General features: G+C 41.0%; 1 protein-coding gene across 1 annotated transcript in view; it reads right to left on the bottom strand.

Annotated features, from left to right (window-relative positions):
* Positions 1 to 10,204, bottom strand: part of Efcab5 (EF-hand calcium binding domain 5) — a 105,186-nt gene that overhangs the window by 21,285 nt on the left and 73,697 nt on the right. Inside the window, exons 16-18 of the mRNA XM_005349504.3 lie at positions 9,551 to 9,720; positions 8,397 to 8,625; positions 3,447 to 3,599 (exon numbers count right to left, since the gene is read on the bottom strand). Of these exons, the coding sequence (XP_005349561.1) occupies positions 3,447 to 3,599; positions 8,397 to 8,625; positions 9,551 to 9,720 (552 nt within the window). The remainder of the gene's footprint in view (positions 1 to 3,446; positions 3,600 to 8,396; positions 8,626 to 9,550; positions 9,721 to 10,204) is intronic.

The raw sequence follows: 10,204 nt of genomic DNA, 5'->3' as shown, positions 1-10,204 counted from the left end.
TGAGGTCTGGTGCCCTCTTCTAACTTACAGATATACAAACAGACAGAATATTGTATACATAATAAATAAATAAATATTTATTTATAAAAAAAATCTTGGGCAAAAGGAGGTTACAAATGGAAAATACTTAAGAAGCCATATTGGAGGCTGTGGGTCATGACCAATTTGGGGGTAAAGTGACCCTTTCCTAGGGGTCACCTAAAACCATTAGAAAACACAGATAATTATGATGGATAACAGTAGCAAAATTATAGTTATGAAATAGCAATGAAAATAATTTTGTGGCTGGGGTCACCACAGCATGAGGAACTGTCTTAAACAGTGAAGCAGTAGGAAGGTTGAGCAGCACTACTCTAGGGGAAGCTGGTGGGAACCACCTTGCTGAAGCCGGAAGCTGGCCATGGTCTGAAGCTCTGCTAGGCCTCCCTTACCCTTAACAGAGCCTTTGAGATTTCTGAAAAGCGTTTTCCAGATTATGTTTGAAATTAAAACTAAGACATGTTGCTAAGAACACATGATGTGGGGCTCCCTTCTGTATGCTATGAATATGTTTTATTACCATTGGTTATTAAAGAAGCTGTTTTGGCCAATGACTTAGTAGAGTAAAGCCAGGCAGGAAATCCAAACAGAAATACAGAGAGAAAGTAGGCAGAGTCAAGGAGATGCCATGTAACTGCCAAAGGAGATGGTTGTGGGAACCTTACCCGCTAAGCCACAGCCTTGTGGCAAGAGACAGAATAATAGAAATGGGTTACTTTATGATGTAAGAGTTATCCCATAGAATCTTGAGCCATTGAGCAAACAGTGTTGTAATTAATGTAGTTTCTGTATGATTATTTGGGTCTGGGCTACCTGGAAAAGGCGGAGCAGTCTCTGACTACAAACACAGAGGCAGGGATAAAATACTGACAACTGGTAGTGAAATGACTTTACCAAGTTAGCAAGATCATTGTTACCCCACTCAAGCACCCAACTGCTCATTCAACACTTCCACCTAGAGAGCCAACAGATATTTCAAATTATTATTATTATTTGTTTTTTTCAAGACAGGGTTTCTCTGTGTAACAGTCCTAGCTGTCCTGGAACTAGCTCCTGTAGACCAGGCTGACATCGAACTCACAGAGATCCATCTGCCTCTGCCTCCAAAGTGCTGGGATTAAAGGTGTGTGCCACCACTTCCCGGTTTCAAACTATATTTAAAACCCCTTTGGAACCAGGCATGGTGGCACATGTCTTTAATTCCAGCACTTGGGAGGTAGAGGGGAGCAAATATCTTGAGTTTGAGGCCAGCCTGGTACAAAATGAGTTCCAGGACAGCCAGGGCTACACAGAGAAACCCTGTCTTGAAAAGGAAAAGAAAAAAAAAACCCTTTTTGAAGGGGGGAGGCTGGTGAGATGGCTCAGTGAGTGTAGGAACTTGGCACCTGCTGCTATGCCTGATAACCTGAGTTTGATTCCTGCGATCCACGTGGTTAGGAGAGAACCAGTTTCTGAGAGCTGTTGTGGTCTCTGCCTTGCCATACCATCACTAAGACCTCGATTCAAGGCAGACTGCCTTTCCCCTAACCTTTCAGCATGGTCTTTTCATGCTATAAACGGCCCTGCACAGATGGACCGTGGTCCTCGTGGTTTTGCCCATGTTGTCACGATACTAAAATTAAACACTGGAAGCTCATGCTTCTTGTTGACTGACTTGGCTATTTTGGCCATTTGCCCTAGATGCTTTATTTCTCAAAACCCTGAAAAAATGCTTCTAAATCTTTCTCAGACCCCACTTTGGCCTTTCTGGGGTGGTAGCCTGATAGGTGGAGTGGATTGCTCTAGGTATGAGGGTAACTGAAAGTTCCTACTCCTATGCCCAATCTACCCCCCAGGAATGATGCAGAGACGAGATATCCTCAGCATCTCTGCCAAGCATCACTGTGCGTCTGCTCTCTATTCCCAAAGCCTCAGCAGCTTGGCCAAGCCGTGGAGAGAGGAAAACGGGGGCCCCATTTCTTTCCTTTCCTTGACCAGGTCTCACTATATAGCTCAGACTGACTTTGAACTCACAATTCTTTTGCCTCAGTCTCTGAAAGTCCTGGGACTGTGAACATGAACCATCATATCTGGCCTTATTTACTTTTAAAGATGTTGCCTTTTCATCCAGCCCCATGGTGTGGAAAACTCTAAAGCTAAGGATGAGTAGAAAGAAGCAAAGCAAACCTGGAGCAAGCTTTCATTATACAGACAAGGAGCCTTTAAATGTTTATTGCTATGACGTAATTTGTCTGAGAGCGGCATTCTCCCCGCTTCCTCCTTGACTCAGATGATTCTGGCATGTGCTGCCTCCTTGGCCGCTGGATGCATCCCAGGATGAGTCAGAACAAGTTTTCCTTCGTAGGTTTCAAAATTAAAGCTTAAAAATAAAGTTATAATTCATGTGCACGTACGTGTGCCTGCTTATCTGTAGGTGTACCTCATGTGTGCGGGTGCCCACAGAAGACACAGGAGGCTGTTGGAACCCTGGGAACTGGAGTTATGGGCAATTGTGACCCACCTGATAGGGGTGCTGGGAATTGAACCCAGGTCTTCTGCAAGAATAATAGGTGCACGTAACCACTGAGTTGTCTGTCCAGCTCACCCAAATTGGAATATTTATTTATTTTATAGTATTTAGGGGTGTGTGCATGCATGAGCTCATGTGTACCATGTGCATGCAGCGGCTTCTGGAGGCCAGAGGAGGGTATTGCATCTCCTGGAACTGGAATTGCAAATGGTTGCAAGAGGCTTCGTGGTTGCTGGGAACTGAACCTGGATCCTCTGCAAGAGCAGCCAGTGTTCTCAGCCACTGAGCCATCTTTCCAGCCCCACCCTCCAAATACTGGACCTTTTAAACTGGATCTTTTTCCTAAGTATCTTACTTGCCTTAAGGAGAAAGTCTATCTTCAGGAGGTCCTGGATCTGGTCATACTGGAAACCAACTAAATTCTCACTCACTGTCTTTCTCACCTACATGTATGTGTGTACGGGTTATGTGCGCCACATGTGTGGTGGTCAGAAGACAAGTCTCTATAGTTGATTCTCTCCTACGACCATGTCAGATCCGGGGATCAAACTCATCAGACCTGCAAAAAAGTGTCTGCATCCTCTGAGCCACTTCCCCAACTGACTTGCTCTTTCTTCATTTTGTTCAAGCAATACTCCCTTTTGCCTAAGGCAATTTGTAATAGATTCTTCTTATGTGCAACCAAGAGTTTTGAGTTGGGGAGGGGGGTCAAAATTTTATTTGCTTGTTTCTTTTTGTGTGTGCGGTTCCGGGACCAAACCTGGAGCCTTGAGCATGCTAGTAAGTGATCTTCCACTGAGCCACATCCCTGATGAGATCACTCTTCAGTGTTAGTGAGATATTAATATTTAATAATTGTGTAATATTGAGAAGGTCTATATGGCCCGATTTTGCCTACCTGCTCTGAGCTAGGTTCAATCAAGTGCGTAGTGATGGAGCTGATGCCAGACGTGATGCTGAAGAGCCACCTGATGCCAGTGATCACAGTGTGCAGGACATGCTCCCTGCTGTGCACATAGTGATAGGCAGTGCTGAAAGCATTGGCAACGCCCTGTGAAGACAGACAATTCAACCTGCGTTTTTTAAAATTACAAAGTGGTCACTAATAATCGTCTCTTAAATCTATGATCAACAAATTAGTTAAAATCAGTGCTCAGGGGGTACTCTGAGATTCTGTTACACAAAAAGGATCATCAAGACATTAAAAGTGTAGAGAGGACCATATAACTGTTTATACTTTATAAAAGATATGTGCTGTCAGAAGAAGATAAACGTAGAAAGGAAAAGTCATTTTATTATTATTATTATCATTATTGTTATTGTTGTTGTTATTGAGATGGGTTCTCATTATGTGGCTCTGCCTGTCTAGCCTAGAACTTGCTACAGACCAAGCTGACCTTGAACTCATAGAGATCCACCTACCTCTGCCTCTCAATTTCTGGAATTAACCTGACTCCCAATACTAATTTTTTTGTATCTATGACCTTTACCATCAGGTCAACAGAACAGAATATGTTTGGTTTCAAGACTTACAAATGCTAACCACATATTCTTCCTATAAGTAAAAGACTGTTCCATAGAGAGGGGGTAGATGGGAAGTCCATAAATCCCAGTTGTGGCCTTGTCAAAAAACTTTAGGATGGTCAGGCAGTGGTGGTGCACGCCTTTAATTCCAGCACGTGGGAGGCAGAGGCAGGCGGATCTCTATGAGTTCGAGGCCAGCCTGGTCTACAAGGGCTATTTCCGGGACAGGCTCCAAAAGCTACAAAGAAACCCTGTCTCAAAAAATCAAAAAATAAATAAACAAACCAAACCAAACCAAAACAGAAAACTGTAGGATGATTCCTTGATAGGGGAACCACTTTGAGACTGGATGAGACATGATAAATCTTGTTGGCTTATGACTTATTATTATACGCCTTTCATATGGATAGATAGAGATTTATATTATAGTTTGGTTGTGTGATCCAAAGGAACTTATAAAATTGACAAATGCCTTTTATCTGCTCAAAAATAGAACCAAAAAATAATCTTTAGCTAACTTGTGCACACCACACATTCCATAATTGTGTTAATATAGATATATATGTTACCTTTAAAAGTTTGTATGTGTTTTCAGAAAAAAAGAGGACCAGGGACCAATAAAGACAAGTATCCCAAGTGATTCAGCCTCTCAGAATGCCTCTGTTGCAGTTTCCTCAAAATTCTGCATCCAGAACAACTTCAAAACTGCTAGCTGAGAGGGTCCAGATCACAGACTACTCTATCCAGGACTTCAGATAAGCTCTACACTTTCCCATCACAAGGAGACTGGACAAGAAATGTTACAGCTAGCTTTCCCAGGGCTTGATCATTATCCAAGTTTTCTCAGGGCTCCCTAAAGATGTTATCACCTAAAGACAATGGGAAACAGTCTAAAGAACATGACACTCACATTCCTAAGAGGTGGGGAGGTGGTTTTTGGTCATTTGGTGGGGTATGGATGCTTGTCATTATTTAGGGGGGTTGGTAACAAATTGTTATTGGTAATGGTCAGAAAAAAAAACTAAACAAAGGATATTAGATTCAAGAACCTCTTTCTGAAGGGGGAAAGGGGGAACTATAATATAGAAATGATAGAATAAAAGGGAATATTATTAAATCTACATTTAAACAAAAAACAACTAATAATCTCAAATATTTTACATTGTTATGGATTTTTGTATATTGATACAAATTTAAGATTATTTTTGTTATTCTGTATAGATTTTTCTATTCTTGTTTTAGGTATTATACCTATGCAGCTTATTTAAAAATGTAATGCAAAGTTCTAGTACTTGAAAGCTATTTAAAATAATTAAGAAATACAGGTTCATAGTTAGTCATCTATAATAATAAAACCTGTAGTCATATTAGATATGTTTTCAAGGTGAAACAGAGATATAGTTTAGATTGATAGGTGGTCTTCAAATGCTTCAGAGACCTACAGAATATGGCATTTAAGATGTTTTAATAACCTAAGGATTTTCTGGCAGTGAGAATTGTCTGCTCCTGGAAGCACCAATTTACTTCAAAAAAGGATGATGGACATCAAAGAACCTTCATATTGAGTTTGCTTTTATTGTGGCAAAGTTAACCACTGGGCAAAAAAATGCCCTTGCCTTGACTGCTGACAGTGTGTTATCCAAACTGGACAAGAAGGACTCAAAATAAAGCAATAGTCAAACTTTGCCAAGACAAGATAGGACAGTCCTTCAAAATTCCTGCTTCGGAGAAAAGTTTGTCAAGATATTCTAGATTTGTAGGTCAAAGACAGATGTCCCCAAATTACAGCGGAACCATGGTTGACTGTCCAGGAGGCCAGATGTCTATGTTGTTTCTTAGTTTTGAATATTACTTGTTCTGCATTTCTTGTTTACTTAAATAATATTATATCCTTCTTAGGTCTCTGATGTGGTTAAAGAGAAGATAATTATAGTTTTACAGTTTTCCTTGTTACCAAATGTTGTAATAAGAGCGGCGGGGCTGCGTCCCCAGCACCTCGCTGCCCGCAAGCTTATGCCCGAAATAACAACACACAAGTTGTATTCATTTAAAAACTGCTTGACCCTTTAGCTCTAGCCCTTACTGGCTAATTCTGATATCCCGATCAACCCATCTCTAATAATCTGTGAGCACAGGTCTTACCGGGAAGATTCTAGCCTACGTCCATCCTAGGTCCGAGCTTCATTGTGTGTGCCTCAGAGAGCAGAGCTCTCGCCTCTGCCCGCAAGAGTGGAGCATCATGTCTTTCTGAGGCGTCTGCCCCCTAGAGGAGAGCTGTTGAGTCTGACCTCACTTCCTCTTCCTCCCAGCATTCTGTTCTGTTTACTCCTCCCACCTATGTTTTAAGGGCAAGCAGCTTCTTTATTTAATTAACCAATGACCTTCCTCCATCAACCAAATTTTGAAGAGAAACTTACATATGAGTTACAAAGTTTATAAGGTTAAGAAACATAAAAGCTTAAGTTGTTTATCTAAGAAGATTTTTTAAAATCTAAAAAGATATTTTTAGGATGGTAATACAAGTAATGATAGAAAATGGTTTAGGTATAAAACTTTGTACTCACTAAGATAGGATTAATAGCATTACTTTCTCTGAATTTGACATATACAAATAGACTGGATATTATAAATGTAATTCTTACCTGATAATTGTTCTTACTGTATATAGTTTTATTATGTTAGAGTTAAAGCCTTTCCTTTTTATTTAGACAAAAGGGGGGATATTATGGGATATTTGTACACTGTGTGAGATATATTTGCTGTAATTGGTGTTAATAAAGATCTGAACAGCTAATAGCTAGGCAGGAGGAATAGGCAGTATTTCTGGGGACAGAGAGGACTCTGAGAAGGAGTAAGGCAGAAACATCAAGAGACATGGAGAGGAAACAGGAGGTGCAAGATGGAAGAGCAGTAACACCATGTAATAGAACATAAATCAATACAAATGGGTTAATTTAAGCTATAAGAGCTAGTTAGGAACAAGTCCAAGCTATAGGCTGAGCTTTAATATTTAATTAATAAGTCTCTGTGTTATTATTTGTGAGCTGGCGGACTGAAGAAAAATCTTACAACAGACCACAGCATCCATGGCTTTAAATCTATAGCTTTATTGCAATTTCTACCCATAAAATTAGATAAAAATATACCAGCTATTTCACAGTCTGAAATGTGCCTGACATTTTCATGGTCTAATTTGAAAACATGAATTCTCAAGAAAGATTTAGGCTTCTTCATTTTCCTCAAAAGTTAGAACGCTAAACAAGAACTATAAGGATGCGTATCATGATTTTGTTTCCCTTGTGGAGAGAGCAAAGGAATTGATAGGGAGCACTATAATAAAAACAAACATATTCCTTTCTCCTAGCTTCATTTTTGATGCTGTGAAAAAAAATATCCTGACACAACTCAAGGGTTAACTCAGACTGCTGTGCACTGTTGCAGGAACTTAGAGCAGCTGCTGTGCACTGTTGCAGGAACTTAGAGCAGCTAAAGCAGTGGTTCTCAACCTGTGGGGCATGGCCCCTTTGGCAAACCTCTGTCTCCTAAAGCATTTATGTTATGATTCATAACAGTAGCAAATTTTCAGTTATGAAGCAGGATGAAAATAATATATGGTTAGGGTTACCACATCATGAGGACCTGTATTCAAGAGTCACAGTGTTAGGAAGAAGTTATTAAAGGTCAAGAACTGCTGAAAAAGCATCACATGCATGGTCAAGAGTGGAAAGAGAATAAACTTAAGTATCTTTGCTTGCTTGCTGCTATGCTCAACTAGTTTCCTGCTACATTGTTCAGGAGCTATCTGCCTTTGTAATGGTGCTGCCTACAGATCCCTGCCTTTGAATGGTGCTGCCCACAATAGGTTGGGTCTTCCTATAGCAATTAACAACCAAGATAACCTGTACAGACAGGCCCGTGGGCTAACCTAATCTACATAATCCCCGTGGAGACTCTCTCCCCAGTTAGTCTGGTTGTGTCAAGATAACAGTTAAAGCTACCCAGCACACCCTTCTACATGTTCATTCCTCTTTTGTGGATCTCAGGGGGTTAGTCATTAGTTCTGTTACAAAGCATCATTTTCTCTTCCTATGCTAGTGCTAGGAGAAATATGAACAATATTCCCAGAGAGGCTCGAGTATGGTTGTGTCCAAGTCCTTCACAAATTATAAGGAATATGCCGGAAGGCTGAGAATAAGGGCAACAGAACAAGCATGGTGACACGGTCTACATAGAGCCTTCCTCTCCTTCCCGGCTTTCGGGGTTGACTTTGAAGACTATAAACAGAGAAGCTCTTGACTACTGCTCTTGTAGACTTCTAACTTACCTGATAGAATTTGATCTCATGAGGGAGGAAGATGTTTATTTCATGAGGATCGCGAAGAGTGTCAACTGCCAGGACCCCAAAGATCCTCATATGCACATCCTGAAGAGGCAGAGCCAGGAATGAACCATTATGCTCCTTCTTACTGCGGGAATTATTCCAGAAGAAGACGTTCCCATGGTGCTGAACTTGTGGGACATGGATTGGCTTGCCTTCATCCACTACTGTAAAGCTGTTGAAAAGGGATAAAAAGGATAGGGAAAAGTCACGGGCTTTAGATCAAACCACAGAGAAGACAAAATACAGTCTTCTATAATTCTAAGCATTATGTGGAGGGGAGTGGATCAGGTACTATCACCAGTTTAGAGGGTCTGACTTGGAAAAATGAAAAATAAATCTTAGGCCTAGAAGTAGTTCAAAGGAAGAGACCATGTGTGTGGCATGCGTGAGGCATGCACTTCAGTCTCCAGTGCCACGAAAGAGAAACAGAAATAAGGAACCACCCATAGATTCCAACAGAGGATCCCAATTATAGAGCCAACATTGTAAAACCGAGCCCCTAAACGGTGAACCATTTCCAGAATGAGAAATGATCTGGTAGGACCAATTAGGATCATGGGACTTGAGTGATGGATCAGCAGTTAAGAGCACTGTTTCTCTTTAGAGGACCTGGGTTCTATCCCCAGAACCCACATGATGGCTCATAACTCTAGTTTCAGGGGATTTGATACTCTCTTCTGGCCTCTACAGGCGCCAGACATGCAAGTGATGCACAGACAAACATACATCCCAGCAAAATACCCATATACACAAAATAAATAAATTGATAAAAATACAACAACAAAAACCACTTAGGACTGGAAGCCCATCAGGTCCCATTCTGGAAGTGCTGGTGACTTAGAGACAGTTCTCTCTTGAGCAAATCACTAAGGTTTAAAGCCAATTCACTTCAGAAGGGAAAAAACTGTTTTAGAAAGATATACTCAGAGCCAGGCATGGTGGCACAAACCTGTAATCCAGACTTGTAAGGTAGAGAGGCAAGAGGATCAGGAGTTCAAGGCTAGCCTTGACTGCACAGGGAGTTGGAGGCCAGCTTGAAGTACATGAGACCCTATCTTTAAAGTGAATAGAAAGAAACAGACTCTTCAAGTTCTTACCTGATTCCCTTCATGTCCCTGTAGAGTACTTTGTTCAGTACAAACGGAGCATCATCTAGGGTACAAGCCACATTCCTCAAGAGAACGTCCCCTCTCCCTGGCAGGAGTATGTTTTCTTCTAAGAGGGAAATGTGGGCACTGATCTTCTTATTTCCATGAGCCTCAGCATCCTGGGACAAGATATTTCTGATCATGGATTTGTATTTGTCAAGGGCTACAGAGATCCCCGAATCCCTTTGCTAGCCTATTTGGGAATCTAGCACCAATAATTTCATTGAATAAATGATACAGATATTACCAGTCATGGGCAGTGCAAAAAGGACATTGTCCTTCAAATCTGACTTGTATTTAGGGGAATGAGCAACTTATGTGGAGTTAGGTTGCTTTACTAAAAATAAACATAACCCAAACCTCAACAAAACCTCTTAACTCTAATCAAATTAAAGGTTCAAAACTTAGATCCTTTAGAACCACAATCCTAGAGAGGTGAGGGCCTCAGCAAAGCGTATTGACTCCTGAGGGCATAGCAAGAGAGGCCTCCATCCTACTCATCTCTCTTCCTCCATCTGAACAGGAACGGAAAACCAAAGCTCCTGAGGATCTGCTCTAAGATTTAAAAGGATTTCTTTATTTTATTTATTTATTTATTTATTT

Source organism: Microtus ochrogaster, chromosome 7 (genome assembly GCF_000317375.1).
Source record: "Microtus ochrogaster isolate Prairie Vole_2 chromosome 7, MicOch1.0, whole genome shotgun sequence".
In the NCBI taxonomy this organism is placed as follows: Eukaryota; Metazoa; Chordata; class Mammalia; order Rodentia; family Cricetidae; genus Microtus; species Microtus ochrogaster.
Note: the sequence above shows the minus strand (reverse complement) of the source record. Positions and strands in the feature narration are given on the sequence as shown.